Genomic DNA, 26801 nt, shown 5'->3' with positions numbered 1-26801 from the left:
AGTTACTCTTAAACCGAGGTACCACTGTATATCCAAAGTTAGGGCTGTATGATTCCTTGCTCCCACTCCCATCCCTTTTCCTGCTTGGTACTGTCAATCAGCCAGGGTCAGGTATGGGAGGGGGAGCAAGGAGGGGTTACAGCCCTCAGCATTTCCAGAGCTTGGGAATGCTTGACACTTTGCACCAGAGGATAAAAACATTTTTCTACATTACGGAAGCACAGCTGAATATATACAAGATACCATGTGTCTCCTCGACCTAACTACTATCTAACAGTGAATTGCAGCTGACAGATTCACTGTAAGGATGCCTTCTCAGGTGCCGTATTCGCAGCAGATTTCACACTGTCCGCTACAATACTAATTTCTATTAAAGTCTATGGCACTCCATTCCTGTAGCGGATTTTCATTCCGCTGTGATAATGTATTATGCCATAGACTTGTAAAAATTAACTGCTTAGCTCCCAACACCATTCTTACCTGTCCACATTCCACTGTTGCGCTCCCTAGTGCTTCTCTGATTCCCCTGCTCAGTGATGGCCAGCTTAGCCAATCACTGGCTCTGGTGGGACAGCACAGTGGTTGGCTGAGCAGGCTGTCAGTGTGTGGGGACTCAGAAAAGCTTGCAGGAGCACAACAGTGGAACGCAGACTGGTAAGCATTGTGTTGGGAGCTAAGCAGTTAATTTTTACTAGTCTATGGCATGATATTCTCTAGAATTTAAATGCCATAGACTTTACTAGAGGTCAGTATTGCAGACAATTTAACTGCGAGAAACTAGCAGCTGAAATCCACTGCGAATCTATTACATGTGAAGGCATCCTAAAAGGAATAATATCAGGACAAGCTAAATAATGTCAGATCACTTTATTATATCCCCATTATGTTAATGCAGTATTCCCATTGTATGATGACATGGTGGATCAATACAATAACATTATAATTGGGTAGGTCCAGGTCCAACCTCTTAGTTGCAGTTACCTGCACCATGGATGAATGGGGAAGCTGCTGTGCAGGTAAAAACTGGGAAAGATCTAATATGAATGAAAGGAGTTTACTAGAAGTAGAGGCCAACACCCAGCACCCTGGCCGATCAGCTGTCTGAAAGGGCCACAACACTCACGCAAGTGCCATCATTGTATTGTGTTACAAGGCAATGTAGCATTTCCCCATACAAGTAAACGGTAACGCTGCAGTATCTTGCACCATTGTTGCTAAAAGTACAAGAAGATGTAAAGATTAGAGTGGATGTATTGTTGCCCAAGCTGATCAACGACAAAAGCTGGACCCCTGCCAATCTAATATTGACAGGCCATCAATTTTACAATGCTGGATAACCCCTTTAACTGGCTCTGTGGCCCTTTTGTTTTAAGGGTAAGTAAGGCAGACCTATTAACTTTAATGGCTGGAAACCCTAGTGAGCAATACATTTAAACGGGCAGTAATACAGTGATTATTCATGCAGGGCCGGCCGCACGATTGGTGCTTACTTGCATCCTTGCACGGCCCCATGAACTCCTAGGAACATTCAGAGTTTGGCCGAACACTATTGAAGGTGTATGGCCATCTTGAAGATGGCTGATAAAGGGTACTCATTAAAGCCACTAGTATTTAGTTGGAAGACAAGGGTGTTTTCTATTGTTGTCACAGTACAAAAACAATACAAATGACCCCTCTGAATGCACCTTTCAAAGTACTTTAGATATAAAGTTGGTGTAGACCAAAAGTTTTGGTAGCACTAGCATAATCATAACATCAGCAAACTGACAGTCTAAAGAGCTTTTTATAGCGCATATAGTCATCATGGGGGCATTGCCGAGATAGCCCCCCATCTATGGGGACCTGAGGGCCTGTGCATAGGGCAGCAGTGTTAAGTGAGGCAGCAAGTAAAAAAAAATACATAACAAATACTAATACTAAATGCTGTGGCCAAGAGACCAAAACTTTCCCCCTTTGGGTGAATCCACATGGCTCAGTACTGTTCTAATGGGGTGTATTGAGCCCGGGAGTAGTAATGGGGTGTATTGAGTCCGGGTGTACTAATGGGGTGTATTGAGCCTGGGTGTACTAATGGGGTGTATTAAGCCCGGGAGTACTAATGGGGTGTATTGAGCCTGGGTGTACAAATGGGGTGTATTGAGCCCGGGTGTACTAATGGGGTGTATTGAGCCCGGGTGTACTAATGGGGTGTATTGAGCCTGGGTGTACTAATGGGGTGTATTGAGCCTGGGTGTACTAATGGGGTGTATTGAGCCCGGGAGTACTAATGGGGTGTATTGAGCCAGGGTGTACAAATGGGGTGTATTGAGCCCGGGTGTACTAATGGGGTGTATTGAGCCTGGGTGTACTAATGGGGTGTATTGAGCCTGGGTGTACTAATGGGGTGTATTGAGCCCGGGTGTACTAATGGGGTGTATTGAGCCTGGGTGTACTAATGGGGTGTATTGAGCCTGGGTGTACTAATGGGGTGTATTGAGCCTGGGTGTACTAATGGGGTGTATTGAGCCTGGGTGTACTAATGGGGTGTATTGAATCCAGGTGTACTAATGGGGTGTATTGAGTCTGGGTGCTCAGTACACAATAATACATAAATAAAATAATTCCTAGTTCCAATTGGACATGCTTGGTCCTCCTTGTAGACACTTTTCAATCTGGTTAAAACATCAGTGTTCTGAAGGGAGGACCCCAAAGTCAACCACTTTCTCCATCCATGGACTGGATTGGTCAGCCATATTCCCCTGGTAATTGTACAGCAGGCTATCTTTTTCCCCTTCTTCCACTCATGAGAACAGGACCGCAGAGCATAACACTTCTCTCGCTCCACAGAAAAGAACAAACAATTAGCAAGTACAGTTATTTTTAGTCGCACATTATTGAAAACATGTTACACCATTCCATATTGTTCCATAATAAAGATTTAATACAGATAGTTTCCATAAGGCCATAAATCTGGAGGATGCTCCCTGTGGAATACTATTGTTTTTCCTATTTGGATACTGTAGGTGGTTCAGGTGAGGTTGGGCTGTGCTGGATATGATATGGGCTTTATGGACACTACCTTTGCTCTTCTATATTGTCTTTGTGGCTCAGATGTTACTGAGAGAATAGGTTGCCTGTTGGGCATTGTGTGTCACCATTATAATCATGCGCAGCCTAGGCAGGATGGGGGACAGATCACGAGATGCTTCTGCTGTGCAGCTTTTTTTCCTTCTCTTATTATGTTTCGGTTTATTTGCAGAGATCTCTGCAGTACTGCATTATAAAGTCAGGATTTTGATTTATTCTGTGCACAATATAAAGTGTACCCCAGTGTTGTAGATATGGTGAAATCAAGCACAACTTACCTAAAGCATTAAAGGGAACCTGTCACCAAGACAATGTTATGTAATCTATCACCATCATGGTATAGAGCAGGAAGAGCTGAGCAGATTGATATATATCTTTATGGGAAAAGATTCAATATAACTTCTAACATGTTGATAGAAATCCCTGATCATTCTGTGATAAGGAGTCCAGTGGGCGGTGTCACTCAGTTGGCTGGACTCTTTTGCATGGAAACATCAGAGATTTCAATCAATAAATGACAAGTTATACTGAATCTTTTCCAATTAAAAAAAAAAAAATAATAAAATAAATAAATAAATATATATATATATATATATATATATATCTCAATCTGCTCAGCTCTTCCTACTCTATAACATGATGGCAATAGCTTAGGTAGCTTTTTCATGGTGACATGTTCCCTTTAAGTCTACAATATTTTATGCCTCCTATAGAGAGTATAAGATTCTCTGGTTGCAGACTTCAGTCTTCCCAAGTCTTTACAGTATTCTCTGCCTATATAAGTGTGCCCTACATGCATGACAGGGTGCCATGTAAGTTAGGAGGGAGTGCAAAGAAATGACGGTCATGGATCACTATATCTCTGGAAGATTCCTACATTATGTTTATGAGACATGAAGTCCAATGAGTCCAATGAAAGCTGGTTAACATGTAAAACCAGGGTAGCTGGATATCCTTACCAAGACATGTCTTGCTGGGGGCCTTAATAAGTCCTATTTATGGGCCCAGGTTCTGGAGAGTGCTGTGGTGTGGAGGCCATGATATAGAGCAGGGATGGGGAACCTTCGCCCAAATTTGTTGTTTTAATACCTTTTTATATGTTTAATGTTTCGTCATACACATCCATAATACTTTCTACACTTCTTTTGATTTTGTACTACGGTTGTTCTACTTTGTTATGTTTAACTTGGACATAAAACATTCTTACATCGAGGATTTTGTGCTGCAAATTCGCAGCGAAATCCGCTGCAGATCCAGTGCCCGTTCATCCCAATGAGAATACATAATTGCAGCGGGATTGACATCCCTCTGCGTGTATGTAAATTAAACCCCCCGCCGGCTGGAGCATACATTACCTGCTCCACACTCCAGCTTGCTTCGGGGGTTCTCAGCTGGACGTTCTGATCAGCCAATCAGTGGCTGCGGCGGAGCAATGTACTGATTGGCTGTGTGGGATGAGCAGATGCCGGGAACCCCCGAAACAAGCCGGAGCGCGGAGCAGGTAAGGTATGCTCCAGCTGGCGGGGGGTTAATGTACATACACGCAGCAGGATGTCAATCCCGCTGCGAGTATGTATTCTCATTGGGATCAACGGCGAATTCCCAGCGTGAAATCCGCCTTTTTTTTAAATCTGGCATCCGGTGGGGGCTGGGGGGAATTTGAACAGGAGTAGGAACTTACACCCCCCCCCTTGTGCCCGTGGTGAGTGGCTGGACCGGCCTCGGGACCCCCACTGGACTTCGGGATTTCTGGCACTGACATGTCACAACCCGGCTAATGGACTGGCCGCTCAGCCAGTCAGTGACTGAGATGGAACGCCGCTCCAGTCACTGATTTGCTGAGTAGCCAGTCCATTAGCCGGGACAGGCCCTTTCCCCCCGAGTCGTGACGTCATTACAACTCGGGGGGGAAAATGCCTTGTGACAGGGGGACCCAAAGCCCCAAAGTAAGTTCCTACTCCTGATCAAGTCAAAATTCAGCTTATTGGGACTGAATGAAAAAAACTAAAATATAACACACGTATGAACAAGGAAACAAAACAAAACAAAAATTATAAATACAAGATCGTAGGTGAAACAAAAAAAAAAAAGCCCCCATATATAGCTAATAGCAGAGGACAGTTACAGCGCAGATCTTGTCAGCTCTCTGGATTTGCAGCTATGGTTCAGTCAATCTCCTTTCCAAGTGTCAAAGAAACCTCTACTAGTAACAGGTGACAATGATGTCACAACACGGCGCGGCTGAGGAGCCAGGAGAAGGCAGCTCTTAGCTTGGACGGAGGCTGTAAATATGTTCTTTATTACTGAACTGTAAATAATCAGCCGGCTTCTTATAAAAGGAGCTTTCTATTCCTAGAATAAAGCACCGCAATCAGTTTGCCTTGAAAGAAGAACAAGGAGAAAAGAGACATTCAAAGTCCAAAATCTGAAATACGGGGAAAAATGACAATGACTTTGTAAAAAGTAAAAAAAGGGCCTTATAAAAATAGATTCCCCAAAAAAGATCTGTATAACTTTCCATCTTGTTGTCAGGCTGGTGTTCCTTGGGCCCGCCATAACAAATGATTCTGAGATACCCCTCCCCACAGTACCCCTCCTAAAAAAAAAAATATGGATGGGTGATGGCAATCCCCTGACTCTTCTTGTCCCCTACTATTGTTTACACCAACAATACCCTACTGGAACCAATAGTGCCTGTAGCCTCTCTTGTTTTCCCATCACATATAGGAGAAGAAGGAAACACAACTTTAGCTAGGCCGAGTCATACTTGGTTTGCTGCCAAAGAACTCAAGTGACTAGTCAGATTGGAAAAAGCCAATCCAGTGGCCCGACGGCTACCTAGACATCTGATTGCTGGCAAATACTTCTACATTATTGGAACATTGGCGTAATGGTCATATTACACAGGACGATTATCGTTCGAAAAATCGTTAGATCGTTCGGAATTAAACAATAATGGTTTTGTGTAATAGAAGGCAACGATTAAACAACCGACGAGAAATCGTTGATTGTTTGATAGAATCTGATACTATTTTCATTGTTGATCGTTCACAAATCGATGCCTTTGACTTAATCGATACACTGGAATTTCTTCTTTCTTTGCCTATGGCTTCGGATCACTTTACCATCGGCCATGTCTATGGCGGTTTTTAATCCACCAATTGAATTGGGAGCTATGACTTTATGCCTGTGTGTTTGTAAGAGATAGGATACCTCTCTGAGAATATGTAGGGTACTCAGGTAATCGCCCTGATTCGGCAGATTATTGCTCTGTGTAATAGGGCCCTTACAGTGTATCAGGATGGAGATTGGCGTGGCATATCTCTAGATATAGGATCTCATATGTGATGTGTAGGTGTCATCCTGATAGTGACGATAAAGTATTTGCATGACGCAGGGTATCCATAGCTCCCTACCAGTGCCTCCTGGGTCAGCCCTATCCCTTTATAGCCTGTAAGCCCCCTCGCTCATTTACGTTTCTCCCTGTCCCCCAAACACTGCTAAATATACCCTGTCAGGTTGCAAAGGCTGCAGGATTTCTGTAACCTGAGCCTGAGGCTCTGAGAGACCTCTCCGAGGAGAGGAGCAGAATGTCTGCTCCAGACCCTCTCATCGGGGCTCCCTCCATCATGGACCCTCCACCCAAAGCCCCCCGACTTCTCTTGGTGAGAGCTCCATATCTCTGTGGCTTGCATAGATTTCTTTGTGTCTTTCTTGTCTCGATTTCTCCCGTCTGTGCATAATGTTCCAGCATTTGTCTCTCTTGTCCCCAGAGGTCTCATTTACTGTCTTGTGCTCTTCTTCTTCTTCTTCTCTTATCCCTCCCTTTCTGTTCCCTTCCCCATAGTCTGATTGTGTGTGTGTGTGTGCTTAGGGCATAGGGGAGTTCTCTTCTTGTTGTGTAGGTGCTTTCTGGGGTTATATTTAGGATTTCCTTATTTATACCCACACTGCCTGTGCTCTATTATGAATGGGGGTGTAGCAGAAGGCTTGGACTGCAGATTGGCGCTTATTAACAAATAAACTTAGCTATATTGAAGGATAAGTTATTGTTTTCCGTTGTCTGCCGCTCTGCAGGGCCTGTTACCTGGATAAGCGCTGTGCACAGCATTAATAGCAGCCATGTCACACATAAGACGCTGGGTTTATCTAGGATCCCACGCATGGACAGAGCTGCGTAGTGTCAGAGCTGACGCTTATATAACTACAGCTTATATAGTCTCTTACTATTACTCTGTGTGTGTGTGTGTGTGTGTATATATATATATATTAATAATTTCTATCAAGTACGTCATGTTACCTATTGCTTTAACGGGAAGCCATATTGCAGTTCCTATAGCCAAAGCCTATGGTGGCCATAGACAGGCAAAAATACTATCCTTATGATTTCTCAAGGAAATTCTAAATCGGTGGACGTATGTGTGCACTATATATGAAGTCATGTTGTTCTTTGGCATTTGAGTCTCTGTGGCTGCGGAAGTTGGATATAGCCCAAGGACTGCCAAGAAAACATAGATATAACCAATGTATCCAACCTCTGCAGCCATGAGGAATTAAATGCAGAAAGTTCATGTTCAGGGAACGTTGCCAAACCTAAATGGTTTGACTGGTCTGCTTAACACTACTCTAGGACAAACATTTGTTTGGCCAACAGCTAATTCATTGATTCAGTGATTCCCTCATATACATGCACACTCAGCAGAGATGAGCATGCATGTGTTTCCAATGGTAAGACAAAAAGCCAATGCCACTTTTTTCTAGAAGAACAAAAGGATCAGATGTTAAAATTCAACATGACTGATTATTTTCTATAGTGTCATCGTGTGCTAGAGGGGAGAGATGGTCGCCATACACATTATACAGTTGGCTAGTCCCGCCATGAGATCATGTTACCAATCTCAGAAAGGTCCAAAAACCCCTGACTGTAGAGAGATGGTGAAAAATATTATAAAAAATTGGCTTCAAGGGGTTATGCAAGATCAGAATAAACATGGCTGCTTTCTTCAAACAACAGCTCCACCACTGTCCTCTGGTTGTGTGTAATATTACAACTCAGCACAATTCACTTAAGTGGAACTGAGGTACGAAGTGACATGCAAACTGAGGACAAGGGTGGCACTGTTTCTGGAAGAAAGTGGCCATGTTTATTCCAATCCTGGATAACCCCTTTAAGCAATGTTGGGAATGACTCATTACTTAGTTATGGTCATGTACCAGAGGTGCGTACAGGAGCTGGTGTAAATGGTGACAATGGGGGAAATTTATTGAACATGGTGTAAAGTGAAACTGGCTCAGTTGCCCATAGCAACCAATCAGATTCCACCTTTCATTTTCCAAAGAGTCTGTGAGGAATAAAAAGTGGAATCTGATTGGTTGCTAGGGGCGACTGAGCCAGTTTCACTTTACACCATGTTTGATAAATCTCCCCCAATGTCTATACAACGCAATGGAATATGTCTGTGCCATATAAGTAAATAAATAAGGGTGGTCACCAGATATTAATCCATAATTAGGAACATATTCTATCTAGTTTAGTTTATTTAAAGGGGTATGCCCAACTTAGTCTATCTTCACATACCATTGAAATGACAGCCGTTTTTACTGGTCGTCTGTCATTTAACGACACATAACGGCTGTTATTTTAGAAAACCTACTGTTATTATATGGATAGAATAATGTATATGTATATGTTATATGTATGTGTATATGTAATGTATACATTAATGTATACAATAATATCATAATATCATATCCCCTCACAAGTCATGCTATTATATCATGAAAGGGCCCTGGAATGCATATGAAGGGACAACATGGGCGGCCGCGTACCCTCCTGTCTTACCTCGTCGTTGCGTTTTTATTTACTTAAAGTGGTACGTTGCAAGCCCATGGCTTCTTAGGGGAGTATGGAGTGGGCTCAGGGGCTGAGTACACCCAGACATGGCAGGTGCTGGCGGTGTATACCTTCCATCAGAATCATTGATCGCTCTGACCCTGGCTGTTGGTCAGCGTGATCATGGCATCTCAGCTATAAGATTAGGGGGATCTCCTTTCTGCAGTGATACGGTCAGTTGTTATGAAGGTCCCCAGGTCTGCCATTATAGTGCTCCTATTACACCCTGCCACAGTCAGGCTGGGTTCACACACAGTATATTGGGCCTTATTGTGGTCCATAGATTAAGCAAAACCAGAAGCAGAACTGACATAGGGGAAACTATAATGATAAGATTTGCATCCTTTTCTGCTTTGTGAACCCACTCTTGGTTTTGGTAAACATACTGACCGACATAAGGCTCAAAATAACATGTAAATCTAGGCTTAGGGTATAACAGGAGAACCGTCATTTAAAAGGAGAGTTCAGTGAAAAAAAATTCTTTCAAACCAACTGGTGCCAGAGATTTGTAATTTAGTTCTATTAAAAAACTGAAGTCTTCCATTACCTATCAGCTGCTGGATGTCCTGCAGAAAGTGGTGTATTCTTTCCAGCCTGACACAGTGCTCTCTGCTGCCACCTCTGTCTATGTAAGGAACTGTCCAGAGCAGTAGCAAACTCCCATCGAAAAGCTCTTCTGCTCTCCAGACTGGTAAGAATACACCACTTCCTGCAGGACATACAGCAGTTGATAAGTATTGAATAGAGATGAGCGAACCGGACGCTTAGGTTCATCCAAACCTGAATGCTCTGCATTTGATTAAGAGTGGCTGAAGAAGTTACAGAAGAAGGATACAGCTCTAAGGAGTCTGGGAGAACATGAATACAGTCTATGGCCTATGGCTGTATTCTTGTTTTCCCAGACTCCCTAGGGCTGCATCCAACTTCTTCAGCCAGTGATAATCAAGTGCAGAGCTTTCATGTTTGGACGAATCCGAGCATGCTCAAGGGTCTCTCATGTCTAGTATTTAAAGCCAATGTATCACTAGGTACTTTGCTTTGTGCTTTTTAAATGAATAGACCAGCACCAGCGTTGGGGTTCCGGTCCTTTGAACCTTTGGGGTCCTTTTTTTGAACCACTGCCTGATTCCCACACATGGCTCCAATTTATTCCTGGGCACCAGCCCAGCAAGATGCACTGGAGGCAGGCCCACCAGCCCCTAGTGTGACAAAGCCCCCTCCCCTCTTTAATTCAGCTCAATTAGAATCAATGTTAGGGTCGATGCCCAGGAATAAACTGGCGCTGTGCCAGCGATGTACCTAGTAGTAGATTTGCTTAAAGTATATTGTACAAGCAACTGCATGTTCAAGTATCATCGTAATAATACTGACCTGCAAAAAAAAAAGTTAACACGTCATATATCCTACATGGTAAACTATAAAACAAACAATGGCACTACTGCAATTTTTTTTTCTTTTTTTTCCCCTTCTCTTCCACCCCTGAATGTTTTTATTATTATTTTTATTTTATTATAGGAGAAGTCCGGCAAAATTTTTTATTAAAGTATTGCATTGCCCCCCAAAAGTTATACAAAACACCAATATACACTTATTACAGGAAATGCTTTTAAAGTGCTTTTTTCCTTGCGCTTACTACTGCATCAAGGCTTCACTTCCTGGATAAAAATGGTGATGTCACTTCCTGGATAAAAATGGTGATGTCACTTCCTGGATAACACGGTGGTGTCACTTCCTGGATAAAATGGTGATGTCACTTCCTGGATAAAATGGTGATGTCACAACCCGATTCCCAGAGCTGTGCGGGCTGTGGCTGCTGCAGAGGATGATGGCAGAGGGATGGTCAGTGTCCCCCCAGTCCCCTGTGTCCCTTAGTGTCCCTCTGCCATCATCCTCTCCAGAAGCCATAGCCCGCACAGCTCTGGGAGTCGGGGCATGACATCATCATTTTATCCAGGAAGTGACATCATCATTTTTATCCAGGAAGTGACATCACCATGTTATCCAAGAAGTGAAGTCTTGATGTAGTAGTAAGTGCAGGGGGAAAAAAAGCATTTCCCGTAATAAGTGTATATTAGTTATTTGTGTAACTTTTGGGGGGCAATACAATACTGTAATAAATATTTTTGCCGGACTTCTCCTATAATTAATATATAGTATATAGTCCCGCAATATAAAAAATCCTCATATTGACAAAAAAAAGAGGGGAAAAAAATATAAATAATAATAAATGAACAAATTGATAAATTATATTGGTCTTTTCTTCAGGGGTTATCAATATGAGAACAATTTATTAGCTGACAGTACGCAGGCGTTACCAACATAGGATGTATCGTGGGTAGCCTAGAACACGTCTACAGTGTTTTTCATCAGTTAGCGGTGCCAGTCATCAGAAATTAATACCATCAAAACTGGCGCCAACATCAGAATAAAGCCCCCTATTTCCTCCTGACAGATCCTCTCCAATAACAGAAATAATAAAAACATCTTTTTAAAAAAAAACAAGTGTGCGGCATTGGGCGGTGATCAGGTCTACTTTAATAAAAGTGTTGATTTTACTGACAGATATCCTACAAATGCCAATTACATGGGTTGCGGATGTTGGACAGGATGTGTGGAAATTTTGTGCCTTCCCTTAATAGACGTGGGAGTGAGCAGTCCCCAAGGTCTGTTCATTAATAAGCCACTTGTTATGATATATAGTTCTACAGGATTCCTGCAATGAGGAGGATTTCATTGCTATGCATTATTTCATATACGACCTGTAATATGATATATTGTGCATGCAGGTTCGGTGATACTTGTGATACAGATGGCTACACAGCCAGCACATCTAGCATCCTAGCTTCTTTGTTGCATTGAGTTCATTTTATATTGTATATATACACTAAGTATATGGTCAGCACTTGTACCCAAAACCAGGAGTGTAACTACAATGCGTTGCAAATGTCTCCATGATAGTTTTCTGCATTGGTTCTACTCTTAGGCTGGTATTACACGGAGCGATTATAGTTCGAAAAATCGTTAAATCGTTCGGATTTGAACGATAATTGTTTCATGTACTAGCAGGCAACGATTAAACGACCAAAAAGAAATCGTTGATCGTTTAATAGGATCCGGACCTATTTTTATCGTTTGATCGTTCGCACATTGTTCGGTGGAATAAGAATTCGCAGCTGAAATGTGCGCAATACCGACGATTAAACGACCGCAAGAACGATCATAAATAACGATCATCGTTGCATGTAATTGGGCGAACGATTTCGGGTCGTTTGCCTTAGCGGTCGTTTAAGATCGTTTATCGTTAGTCGTCAAAAAATTGCTCGTCGTAATAGTATCCTTAGTTTTGGCTAAAAATACTTACCAAAACTGAGGTCCAAACACCAGCTTAGGGCTAAATTAACACTTGCGGTTTTTATACCAACAAAAAAAAAAAACATAATCTGCAGCCTGATGTTAGCTGGGAGTCAGTGGGGAATTAGGAAAGGCTGTATCCAAAGGATGTTTTTGTTTTTTGGTTTTTTTTTACATTTAAAGACGAAAAATTATTTCTTTTAAATCAAGTGGTGCCAGAAAGTTATAGACATTTTTAACTGACTTCTATTAAAAAGAAAAAAAAATCTCAAGTCTTCCAGTACTTATCAGCTGCTGTATGCCCTGCAGGAAGTATGGCATATTCTTTCAAGTCTGATGCAGTGCTGGCACCTTGACAGGAACTGCAAACCCCATAGAAAATCTATCCTGTTCTGGACCGTTCATGGCACTGGGACTGTCAGACTGGGAAGAAAACACCACTTCCTACAGGGCATGCAGCAGCTGATAAGTACTGGAGAACTTGAGACTTCAAATAGAAGTAATTTCCAAATCTATGTAACTTTCTGGCATCAGTTGAATTGAATTTCTTTTTTTGCCTGAGTACCCCTTTAAGTGCTGTTATTAGGCTTTCTGGCATTTTTTTTTTTTTTTCCAAATTGTATCATGTTTGGGGTATGGTGTTGGGTTGTTTTTTCCAGAAATAGTGGTGGTTTTCCTTCCTTAGGCTGGGTTCACACTCCGTTTTTGCAATCCATTTAACGTATCCGTTTTTAATTGGTTACTTTTAACGGACAGAAAAACGTTGTCAACGCTACTTTGGTGTCTGTTAAAAAAAACGCATCCATTTGGATCTGTTTTTTGTTTTTTTTATAGTGGATAATCATAATATAGACAGATTATTGCATCTGTAATATATGTTCCAAACATGGGTGCGAGTGATGCATTCTTACCAGTCTGACCAGTGCTCCCTGCTGCCACCTCTGTCCATGTCAGGAACTGTCCAGAACAGGAGAGGTTTTCTATAGGGATTTGCTTCTGCTCTGGACAGTTCCTGACATGGACAGAGGTGGCAGCAGAGAGCACAGTTTCAGGCTTGAAAGAATACACCACTTCCTGCAAGATGTACAAAGTCAACCAGCAGCAATGTTATGATAAATCTTTAAGATACGCTAACGGTATCAGATGGGAATTCCCTTTAAAAGCCATGAGCAACTTCTTTGGTTATATGTTTCCTAAATGCAAAATTGCCCCTAACACTCAAAGTACTAAATAAAAACCTATGATAAGGATAACAGATCTGTCACCAGCGGCTTGCTTGTGGTTTCCCATTTTCTATACAAATACACTGATCAGGCAGTCCCGTCACTTACCGATCAGGACTGCGGGGGGGCCCAATCGCTGTATTGGACCGCTGGAGGTCTCTTACCTTCCTCCGTGCGGTCCGATGGGGGATCTGATCATTGAGTCTGCCACAGGCAGGCTCAATGAGCAGAGCGCCTATTATACTGATCAATGCTATACCTATGGGATAAAAATGATCAGTGTATGCAATCTAAGTATTGCATGTAAAAGTCCCCCAAGGGGACTTAAATTGTGTAAAAAAAAAAAAAAATGTTTTTTTTTTTTACAATACCCCAAAGCCCCTCCGCCAATAATAGTTAAAATTACCTCCCTTTCCCATAATATAATTAAAACATATAAGAATAATTAAATAAAGAAACATATTATATACCGTAGCGTGCGTAATTGTCCGATCTACTAAAATATAACAATCGCCATCCCATACGGCGAACAACGTAAACGGAAAGAGGGAAAAAAGCGTCGGAATTACCGATTGTTTTTTGTTACATTCTATATATATATATATATATATATATATATATAAAAAAATTTTAGTGTCCAATCTACACAAATATGGTATTAATAAAAACTAGAGATCATGGCGCAAAAAATGACACCCCATACAGCCCTGTAGGTGAAAAACTAAAACCGTTATAGGCGTTACAATAGGCCCGTTTTATTAATAATTAATTGCAAAAACAAAAGGATTTTATTTAAAAAAAAATTAAAACATTCAAGAATCTGTGTAACCTGCATATGGTTGTGTTCTGACTGACCTATAGAATAGTGGTATCATGTGGCTTTTACTATATAGTGCATTACGTAGATACAGGAACCCCCCAAACGTTACCATATTGCATTCTTTATTACAATTTCACCAATTTATATTTTCATAAATAATATTTTTGGGATTCCGTCATACATGTTACGGTAGAATGAAAGAGGCCATTACATAGTAAACCTTTTCTTGTAAAAAAAACAAACCCTTACATGGCCCTGTAGATAGAAAAATGAAAGTGCTAGAGCTCTTACAAGGGGAGGAGGAAAAAAACGAAAACGCAAAAATGAAAATTAGCGTTCCACTGGGTCATTTTGGGCTCAGTCCTCAAAGGGTTAATCAAGTGGAGTTCATCCCAATGTATATATATAGTTATCCATGTAAGTGGCCATCTCTGATACCGCAGCTCTGACCGTCACTTATATGGCTGTGCCTATGTAATCAATGAAGGTGACATCATTTTTCCCTTTTATCAAGTTAATGTTATGCGTCTACACTGTAAATCACGTTCTTTTATGTTATTGTGCACTGTATATTGTAACGCATCGGAAGTTACACAAGGATATCTGTGGCTGACCAATGAGGATTTTTTGACATGGCAAAACCATGGGATGAGGAGTGTTTGCTTGGTTGTTGGCTGAGCACGTTATACAGTAAGAATATTCCCAGCTCATGTCTTGTCATTTCCTATATACATGGGCCGATTCGAGACAGGCATGAACATTGACTGCCGAAAATTGTCCCATGGAAAAGGATCAGCGATTGCTAGACGGACAAGAAAATGCTTGTTTGTCGGCTGATCGCATCTTTTGTGGGATGTTAATCATTGCTAATAGGCTGCGTATCTTCCCTTGTTTATGCGGCTGACTATGATAATAATGATATTGGTAATGATGGTGTTAATAGGCCGCACCATTGATTGATTAGGCCTAGTAATGGTGCGTTTACACAGAAAGATTTATCTGACAGATTTTTGAAGCCAAAGCCAGAAATGGATTTGAGAAGAGGATACATCTCAGTCTTTTCTTTATGACCTGGTCCCTGTTCATAGTCTGTTCCTGGCTTTGGCTTCAAAAATTTGTCAGATAAATCTCTCTGTGAGAAAGCATCATTATGGTTCTGTACACTAGCACAGATCTCAGCACCTGTTTGCAGCCATGGGCCCTGAAGTTAGTGACACCTGCCATGGGGCCATCTTGTAGGTGGACGTAATGTCGGTCAGGGGGCAATAGTACTGGTGCTCTATGCTGACTTGATGGTGTTATTACGATTCCAGCTCGGCATCTGTAGGTTGGGCTAGGTGTGTACTTAAAAGGCTGGCGTTAGGGAGTGTGTGCGTGATATATGCGAAGCCTGCGGACAATGAGAATATATGTCTGGGCTCTTCAGGAGCATGATGGTGGTCAGTAGAAGTGACTGAGACCTTAGAAGGTGTGAGATCTCTATAGCTGACTTGTGGATGTATATACTGCACTGTTACTGCAAGTTGACGTTAAATAGTACCTGTCACGAAATATAATTTTTCACGTGTCATCAGACATGATAGATGTCATTGATCCCCCCCACTGGGACTCACTGCTGAGACCCACCGAGATCAGGACATACACCTTGGAAGAGGATGCTGCAGCAGCGCCATCCACTCCCTGGCCACCTGCTCTATCTCATAGACTTCCATTGACGGACTGAGATATAGCCAGGGAGTACAGCACAGCTGATCTCTCCTGATCCCTGTGGGATCAATATATTTTGACATCTGATGACATCGAATATGAAGTAATCCGATAGCGTCCAGTAGCATAAATTCTGTGCAACATACACAGTGGCAACATTTCGACCCAGCAGGGTCTCTATCTGCTAGGTTGAAACGTTGCCACTGTGTATGTTGCTTGAATAAATCTGACTGATTACTTAATATTTGATGGCATATGGGCTCCTATTGGGATTGTAGACCCTCGGGAGAATGTCTTACTTCTATTTCTGAAAAGACTCTCTCTACACTATTGTGACTGGTGCTGTTGTACTGTCAATATATGGTATGTCTGATGACATGTTGAAAGTTATAGTTTATGACAGGTACTCTTTAAAGTGGTACAATATGACTACTTCTTGAGTTGGACTTTCTTGGCTACATCAGGGTCAGGGACCACTCTCGAAGAGAATGTCCACAGCGGTGGGTGGTCAAACGTCTGGCAGTAGTAAGAACATCGGAGGCAAGAGCAGGTGGTGGTAGAGGTTGACCTACCTTAGTGGCACTGTTGGTTTGGCACTTACAACCACAATCTGACATGCTGGAGGATTGGCGGTACCGTCTTCTGAGGTGCAGCATGATAGTGTTGGGTGTTCTACTACTAGCTTCTTACCGTGAGTATAACTACCAAGCTTTACAACTTAAAGTAAGGGCCACCGGACGATTATCGTTTGCATAATCGTTAACGATTAACGATCTCAAACGACCGCTATTGCGAAAGACCTGAAACGTTCGCTCATTTCCATTGAACGATAATCGTTACTTATGATCGTAATTGAAATTGTTTTTTCTTCGCTATTTATTCGCTATTGCGTTCGTATCTATTGCGAACGACCGAACGATGTCTTATTGAATGCGAACAATTTGCGAACGTTTTGCGAACGAGCAACGATAAAAATAGGTCTAGGTCTTATAAAGCGATCAACGATTTCTCGTTCGGTCGTTAATCGTTAACTGCATTTCAACCGAACGATTATCGTTTAGATTCGAACGATTTAATGATAATCTCAACGACAATCGTCCGGTGGAATAGGGCCCTTACAGTAGCCATCAAGTGTGTCGCGAGAAAAGTAATTTTATTAACCCTAAAGTGCATGTAACAATCCAGCGGGGTGCAACAACCCTACATTTGGCTGTTCCTGGTCCTGGAAATCAGACCCCTCATGGCATATCCTGAGAATTAATCATCAGTGTTAAGGTCCTGGAGGCTGGAGATCCCCTTGAAATCTAAAGCCCACATAAGATATGTGGTATTGCTTACTCATGGACCCCCATGTGTCATGTGCATTACTACTTCTACTTTTAAAACTTCCAGAGTTATAAAAACAAGAATATAAAATGGCTCTGGTTCTTATAAGCTCTTGAAACTTTTTCCATCCATATTTATGAGCTTCATTAGTAGGTCTCTTATGTAAGCCGTCTGGTAGTTTAGGTTTAGTGGTCCTGTAAAGAGCCAATTTCCCTTATTAGCATCACATTTTCCACAAGGAATACTGTTTATTAATCACTGATGAGCTTTGGGAAGACATTCGTGATCTCACCCACTCACCTACCAGAAAGAACAGGCTTCTTAAAGGAGCACCGGACCTAAAATCTGCCGCTAAATAGTGTATAAAAAAAAAATCTGATCAGTACATGTACACATAGGACACATACGTGAGCCCCGCTGCTGTATCATTTATACAGGGAGCACTGGACCTTCTATTCTTGTGATCATTGACACTTACAGCATCACCTATCCTGCCGATAAGTCCTCATTCACACATCTGTAACATACACAGAAAATTCAGATCCTATAGACTTCTATTGGCTAATCTGTACCGCAATCACCGCCTGCACTAGCACATGTTAAATTTTTTTTGTGGATCCGTAAAATTGCGGATAGTGTGAATAACCTAATACAAATCAATGGGCCCTAAATTTGTCCGGATCCACAATTATGGAGAAATTTACAGAACGTGTGAATAAGGCCTTTATGTTGATTGTGGGACAACCCCTTTAAAGGGGTACTCTACTTAATAAAATCTAACCCTGTTCAATCCCCACCTATTATCTAAGCTTGTTTGTAATAGGTTTCTATTACATGAATTGGACTGTTTGTCTGCAGCACAACCTGACTCACACCCTGTCGCGAAGCTGCAGAAAATCCTCACTTCCTGGTCCTCATGGTCTCGGCTTCTTTGTCCTCCCCCTCCCTTCTGAGACAAAGTCACAAGAACTTGGTCTCTTTTGTTGCCAGGCAAGCTGTAACACCTCATCTCTAACCTGCCCACCACTGACATCACCAATCAGTGGTGTCAGCCGGCGCCATCTTGGATTTAGACTGACTTTTAGAAAAACTTGTAGCTCAGGAACATTGGAAGCTATAAAGATGGGATACGGCTCAAAATACTCAGAGGGACTTGGTTAGTAAGACCATCTAGGTTTGGGAGAATTTCATTTTGTAGCTGTTTAGTGGAATACCCCTATTCCTATAATATCTTCCATTGGTTCTTCTATTGTAGGTATACCTGCAGAGTATCCCACTGTAACAGTCGCATTACACAGCCCAATATTTAAGCCTATATTTCGACCTGTCAGGTCATCGCTTTCTTGTTCTCTGCTCGCTGTTGGCGCTATTACACGCACTGAGAGTGAGCAAGACGAAGGGGACGCAGGGAGCTGCAGCAGGGGCTGGCCCATAGGAGAAAGTGGCAGTCTGCTGCCGTCATTCCAGCGAAGGCCAGCAGACTGCGCATTGGTTACCAGGATTTCAGGTCATGTTTTTAGTGCATGTTGGTTTGATTGTTGATTTAAAACATCAGCTATTACACAAAACGATTATCATCCGGAACAGCCAGTCATCAGCCAAGTACATCCGGTAATCGCTTTGTGTAATAGTACCCTAAAAGCATACATATATATAGCCAAATATACTGCCTGCTCCTAAAAGGAAACTTTGGGGAAACCCTGATGATGTCACTGTCCATACAGTATATATATATATATATATATATGGTAACAATTAGAATTAACAATAGAAGTAATTAGAAGTAACAATTAGAGATGAGCACAGCTGGAGCATGCTCAAGTCTGATTGTTCAGCATGTGATTACCGGTGGCTGAAGAAGTTGGATGCAGCCCTAGGGAGTCTGAGAAAACATGGATACAACCATAGGACATAGGATGTATTTCTGTTTTCCAGGACTCCCTATGGCTGCGTTCGACTACTCCAGCCACCAGTAAATGCTGCACGCTTGGTTTGGGATGACCCCAATCGTGCCCGAGGTTCGCTCATCTGATGTATATGAGTCAGACAGAGCCCAAAAGACTGGCAATGGCTGCCAGCTGACAATAAACCCTTATGTACATGTTCACATGTATGGGATGAGCTTTCCAGTTCAGATTCTTTACTAGAGGAAGTGCAGACGTGGCACTCTGGTGGTTCCAGTCTTTTTTGTGGCCCCCAAGGCCCCTCTACAACATCACAAGACATTGGTATTATAAATGGCCCTTGGTATATAAATGGTGCATTGGGGCCCAGGGGCTATTCCTATGTTCCTGATGTACATGCCAAACATAGGGGTAGAAAAGGATAGGAATGGAGCCTACAGAGAGCAATGCATTATGGGAGCTAAGGTGACAATTAGGTCCCATGTACACAACCATCTTACCTGCTATAATCCCACACTTAAAGAGGCACTCCGGTGAAAATGTTTTTCTTTCAGATCAACTGGTGTCAGAAAGTTATACAAATTTGTAATCTTCTTCTATTTACAAATCTCAAGCGTTACCATACTTATCTGCTGCTGTATGTCCTGCAGGAAGTGGTGTTTTCTTTCCAGTCTGACACAGCGCTCTCTGCTGCCACCTCTGTCCATGTCAGGAACTTCCAGAGCAGGAGAGGTTTCTATGGGGATTTGCTACTGTTCTGGACAATTCCTGACATGGACAGAGGTGGCAGCAGAGAGCACTGTGTCAGCGTGCAACAGATATGACAGCAATGTGACCCTGTGTGAATCTGTGTATGTAGACCCCTAAAGTTAGGGCCCTATTCCACCGGACGATTATTGTTTGCATAATCGTTAACGATTAACGATCTCAAACAACCACTATTGCGAAAGACCTGAAAACGTTCAGTCATTTCCATGGAACGATAATCGTTACTTATGATCGTAATTGCGATAGTTTTTTCTTTGCTATTTATTCACTATTGCGTTCGTATCTATTGCAAACAACCAAACGATGTCTTATTCAATGCGAACGATTTGCGAACGTTTTGCGAGCGAGCAACGATAAAAATAGGTCCAGGTCTTATAAAGCGATCAACGATTTCTCGTTCGGTCGTTAATCGTTAACTGCATTTCAACCGAACGATTATCGTTTAGATTCGAACGATTTAACTATAATCTGAACGATAATCGTCCGGTGGAATAGGGCCCTTAAAGGGATTGTCCGGGATTAGAAAAACATAGCAGCTTTCTTCCAGAAACAGCACCTTTTTTTGCCCTCAGTTCGAATGTGGTATTGCATCTCAGCTTCATTGAAGTGAATAGAGCTGAGTTGTAATACCAAACACAATCTGGGGACTCTTTCCTTGGATGCAAACCTTAAAGGGGTATCCCGGTGTCCCCATATTATAGGCACATTTTTGAACATGTATTATAGCCCAAACTGCTTGTAATCCTACAATGGCAATTGTACTGGCAATGTTACATACAGCTATAACACCTATAACGCCATACATAGCTAAGGGAATGTGAAGATGTTTCCTCGAGCTCCGCTGCCTGGGGCCTTCAGTGTATGTGACACATAACGTGAGAAAATGGGTGACGTGGGTGTATGTTATACTAACCGCACACTGAGGGTAGCACACCGCTAAAGCAAGGAATAATGCCGTTCTATATGCTATATACACATTAAAAACAACTGCTGTCATTATATACAGCAGCATGTACTGTCACTATATAAACACAGTACACAGTATACAGCACTGTGTGACAGTATACAGTAGCATGTGACATCACTGTATGACATCATAAAGTATACAGCAGCAGGTTACATCATCATACGGTATACAACAGTATGTGACATTATACAATAGCGTGTGATATCACTATATAAAGCAGCACGTGACATCATCATACGGTATAAAGCAGCACGTGACATCACACAATATAATGAAGCAGGTGACAGTAGACATCAGCATATGACAGCACTATATATATATAGTGGTGCCTTCGATTACGAGCATAATTTGTTCTGGGACTGTGGTTGTAATCCAAATCCACTCTTAAACCAAAGCAAATTTTCCCATAAGAAATCACTGAAATGCACACAATTGGTTCCACACCTCAAAAAGTAATGATTTTTTTTTTTTTTTTTAAATAAAATGTAGAACAGCTGAAACAAACAATTAGAAACAGCTGAATATGTGATATTATATAAGTTACTGTACAGTATAGCAATCAGCATGTGGTGTATACTGTATAGTGTATAAACCTGGAAATACAGCAGCAGTTTGTAGATACAGGAAGGAGCTGCAGATCCCCATAATGCAGTAGTGTAGTACCAACAGGCTAGAATAGAGAAGCAGGGCTGCTGTCAGAGGTCTGTGTGGTCACATGACAGCAATGGGAAAGGGCCGTGTTCAGCATGGACCAATCATGAAGTGAGAATCACAGAGCTGTGCAGGAGGACAGTGACAGAAACTTTCTATACAGGAGTGTGTATAGCTGAGTGTAAGTGCAGGCACATTATAGCAGCAGTGTGTATAGATGAGTGTGAGGGCAGGCACATTATAGCAGGAATGGAGAGGATGGGAAACACAAGGGCTGACAGATCTGCCATGATTTAGAAGGTGAGGGAGACTTCCTAATGGTGCGACAGATTTATCTGGCAGATTTTTTAAGCCAAAGCCAGGGACAGACTATAAACAGGGAACAGGTCATAAAGGAAAGATTTAGACGTCTTCTCTTTTCAAATCCATTCCTGGCTTTGGCTTCCAAAATCTGTCAGATAAATCTGTCTGTGTAAACGCACCATAAGGGTCCATTTACACAGAAAGATTATCTGACAGATTATCTGCCAAAGATTTGAAGCCAAAGCCAGAAATGGATTTGAAAAGAGGAGAAATCTCAGGCTTTTCTTTATGACCTGATCTCTGTTTATAGTCCATTCTGGGTTTGGCTTCAAATCTTTGGCAGATAATCTGTCAGATAATCTTTCTGTGTAAATGGACCCTTAGGAAGTCTCCCTCATCTTCCAAATCATGGCAGACCGGACGATTATCGTTCAGATTATCGTTAATTCGTTCGAATCTAAACGATAATCATTAGTTTGAATAGCAGTTAACGACTAACGACCGAACGAGAAATCGTTGATCGTTTAATAAGACCTGGACCTATTTTTATCGTTGCTCGTTCGCAAATCGTTCGCATTGAATAAAAAGTCATTCGGTCGTTCGCAGTAGTGACGAACGCAATAGCGACGACAAGACGACCGCAAGAACGATCATAAGTAACGATTATCTTTCCATGTAAATGTGTGAACAATTTTAGGTCTTTCGTAATAGCGGTCGTTTGTATCGTTTATCGTTAGCGATTATGCAAGCGATAATCGCCCCGTGCAATAGGGCCCATAGTCAGAGTACAGGGCTGTAGACCACCATGTGCAGGCCATGCCCCTCCCCCACTCCCCCTCCCACCCAGTACAGGGAGCTCTTAAACCAAAGCAATGCTCTTAAACCAAGCTACAAACTTTGAAAAACTGTGAGCTCCTCTTGCAAAACACTCTTAATCCAATTTACTCTTAAACCAAGGTACCACTGTGTGTGTGTGTGTGTATATATAATATACTGTGTGTATATAATATACTGTATATATATATACATACATACATATTATACCGTAGCATATAACATCACTATGTATAGCAGATTATTTTTCATTATATGACATGGAGAGAGAGGAGCGGCTGCACATCCCACCTACGGCTGATACTAATGCCGCTAGGCCTATTTTAAAAACCAATGCCAGGATGTTGGTAAATAATTTGATCAAACCATACTGCCTCGTGTACCACGTGCAGGTCCGCTGGTTCACACGGGTCCCTACGCTAACTCCACACTGTGTCGGTCAGCGACCCCGCAAAGTGCACATGCAGGGAAGGCCCTGCAACCCCAATGTCACAGGACCAAACCCAAAATGTCGTATTTTATAGTTCTCCCTTTTCTGAGCAGCTGGCACTCCCCTTCATAAGACCCACATGACCCAAATTGGTAGGATATACTTGTGCTCACATGTCAGTACCTTATGTCTTTCCCATTCTGTCTGCAGCAGCAGTGGTGAGTGCAATACCACATTCACACTTGTGTTGTTTGGGGGCAGCCTTCTCCGCGAGCTGGGTTTTGGTGGGGCATTTTGGGATTGGTCCTGTGACATTAGGGTTGCGGGGTCATTCCATGGCCTCACTTCCCTGCACATGCACACTTTGCGGGGTTGGCGGTCGCTGACAGACACAGTGTGGAGTTAGCGTAGAGACCCGTGTGAACCAAGGGACCTGCACTGGGATGAACCAAGGGACCTGCACCGGAAAACTGGGATAGAGTCATAGCCATAGGCTGTATCTCAGTTTTCCAGGCGGTCCTCCCGCTGTATCCACCCTCTCCACGGAGCGGGCAGACAGCGGGAATCTGATGCCGAGCGTTCAGGTTCATACAAACCCGAACCTCGGAGGGTTCGGACCATCCCTAATCAGTATATTTCATTATTATACAATATACAGCAACATATAACATCACAATATATAACAGTATATTTCATCATTACAGTATACCGCAGCATATAACATCACTATGTATAGCAGTGTATTTCATCATTATACAGTATACGGCAGCATAAGATATCTTTTTATATTTAATTATATATATATATATATATATATATATATATAGCAGTATATTATATTATTATACAATATACCGCAGTATATAACATCACTATATATAGCAGTATATCACATTATTATACAGTATACCGCAGTATATAACGTCACTATATATAGCAGTATATCACATTATTATACAATATACCGCAGTATATAACATCACTATATATAGCAGTATATCACATTATTATACAGTATACCGCAGTATATAACATCACTATATATAGCAGTATATTCATATGATATTTATATTTATAGCAGTATATCACATTATTATTCAGTATACCGCAGCATATAACGTCACTATATATAGCAGTATATCACATTATTATACAGTATACCGCAGTATATAACATCACTATATATAGCAGTATATCACATTATTATTCAGTATACCGCAGCATGTAACATCATTGCTAGTTAGCATTAGGGCACAGATGTGCAGGTATAAATGAAGAACAAGTAGCCATGCTGGTCTTCTCATGTCCCTTTCCTCCTTTTATTTGGCTCATCCTTTGTGAGGGCGGCCAGTGTGCTGCTGTGAAGGATAATGCTGATATCCTTACATAATATATGCCTCCTCATACAGACACATTCATCAGAGGACGCCACAAGAGCTCGCTCTTCTGTGCACTGAAACAATATGTCCGGCACACAATGTCTCCCTGATCATGATACAGTCACCCCTAGCTGTTACTTCAGTGCCCTGCCATGTGGATGGATTATAAATAGAAATCATGGCTCCTGGAAGTTATCCACTTTTACATTAGAGTCTTGTGAAGCTGCTATCATTGTAGTTAGGCCCATGTAGCAGAGCCGAGTCTGTCTGCCTCCATAGTGCACTATATTATTATATTCAATGGTCCCCATTGAGAACATGAGCACACTCTGCTTAACTGGGCATACATGTGTATAGGAAAGTAGGAAAGTAAGAGTTGCAAAGCAACTGGTGCCAGAAATTGCCAGAGATTTGTTATTTGATTCTAATAAAAAAATATTGTCTTCCAGTACTTATCAGCTGCTGAATGTCCTGCAGGAAGTGGTGTATTCTTTCCAGTCTGACACGGTGCTCTCTGCTGCCACCTCTGTCCATGTTAGGAACTGTCCAGAGTAGTAGCAAATCCCTATAGAAAACCTCTCCTGCTCTCCAGACTGGAAAGAATATAACATTTCCTGCAGGACATACAGCAGCTGATAAGTACTGGAAGACTTGAGATTTTTTTTTTAATAGAAGTCATTTCCAAATCCCTGACACTTCCTGGCAAGTTTTTTTTTAAATACATTTCATAGGGGTGTGTAAATACCGGGGGCCTAAGGGTGGTAAATATACACCACTTGTAATCCACTCTAAAAGACACAACACTTAAAGGGGGTTTCTGACTTTGAAACTATTTTCAACTGTTTTATTACCATGTGTTGATAAAGTTATTTTACTACCTTTCTGTGGTCTTTCATGCCTTCCTTCTGCTGCTGATGCAAACTGTCTGCTGTTATGATCTGTAGTGTACATCCTGTAATGAACTTCCTGTTCCTGTTATACACTCTAACTGGGAATTCAGTCAGCTCTATTTCCTTCACACTAAACAATCTTGAGTATAAGGGTACTATTACACAAAGCGATTTTTCGAAATCAAAAATTAACGATAAACAAACTCAAATGACCGCTATGGTGAACGACCTGAAATTGTTCACCCAATTACACGGAGCAATGATTGTTACTTATGATCGTTGTGTTCATCCTGTCGTGGCCACTGCGTTCGCCGCTACTGCGAACGATCAAACAACGTCTTATTACATGCAAACGATTTGCAAACGGTCAACAATAAAAATAGGTCCAAATTCTATTAAACGACCAACGATTTCTCGTTGGTCGTTTAACCGTTGTCTGCTATTAGACTACAGATTATTGTTCAAATCCGAACCATTTAACGATTTTTTTCGAACGATATTCGTTCCGTGTAATACCACCCTAACCCTATCCACTACACTACTGTAGGTATAGTGGGAGGGAGATAAAGTTGGTGGAATTCCCAGCTAGAGAGTACAACAGAAACAGGAAGTCTGTTACATGATGCACACTAGACAGGAAGTGGGTCAATGAAGACAATATGGCAGGCAGAAGGACAGCATGATGTGTTTGGGAGCATTCTAACTGACCCCCAACGACAGATCTGACATGTTGGATGTCAATATGCCCAACCTGTGTTGTATCAGGATATAAGCCATAAACACTAATTTAACTTTGTAATAAACCTGCATGTATGCAAGTGTATGTAGTATGTAGGCAGATAGTTTTCAACCTAACAGCTATTTTACTGGATGTATATGCCCAGCTTAAAGGGCTTTTCCTATGCCACAAAATTGTGGTGAATAAGCTTGGACAGGCATAAAATAGAAAAAAAATTATACTCCCCTCCCTTGATTCCCCATCATATCCATCCTGATGGTCCCTGGTCCTAGCTGAGCAGCACTTCCTGCTTTCATCACAACATGAAGGAAGTGCCTGCTCAGCCAATCATTAGCCGTAGTACGGACCCAGACGGCCAGAATCGGGGATCATCCAAGATGGGTGCGGCAGGAGTATTGGGGCAGGTATTATTTTTTTTTTATTTTTACCCCAAACTCCTATTGCAGCATTGGGACAGCCCCTTTAAATTATACACATATTTACAGTCAATATCAGGTCTTTAATGTATGAGGTTCCAAATTCGTTACATATACACAATCAATTTTCCAAA

At 41.8% G+C, this 26801-nt stretch overlaps 1 protein-coding gene across 3 annotated transcripts in view; it reads left to right on the top strand.

The window, feature by feature from the left end:
* The window catches only part of CACNB1 (calcium voltage-gated channel auxiliary subunit beta 1), a 58009-nt gene that overhangs the window by 4753 nt on the left and 26455 nt on the right, over positions 1-26801 (top strand). Inside the window, exon 1 of one of the 3 annotated variants that reach the window (XM_069952112.1) lies at positions 6631-6731. The exons of the other annotated variants lie outside the window; for them this stretch is intronic. Coding sequence (XP_069808213.1) covers positions 6657-6731 — 75 coding nt within the window. The 5' untranslated portion in view covers positions 6631-6656. Of the gene's footprint in view, positions 1-6630; positions 6732-26801 lie in introns of those variants that run through there. 3 annotated transcript variants of the gene reach the window in all.

The sequence above is a fragment of the Dendropsophus ebraccatus genome, chromosome 14 (assembly GCF_027789765.1).
Source record: "Dendropsophus ebraccatus isolate aDenEbr1 chromosome 14, aDenEbr1.pat, whole genome shotgun sequence".
NCBI lineage: Eukaryota > Metazoa > Chordata > Amphibia > Anura > Hylidae > Dendropsophus > Dendropsophus ebraccatus.
The sequence above is the reverse complement of the archived record's forward strand: the minus strand, read 5'-3'. Positions and strand labels throughout refer to the sequence as shown.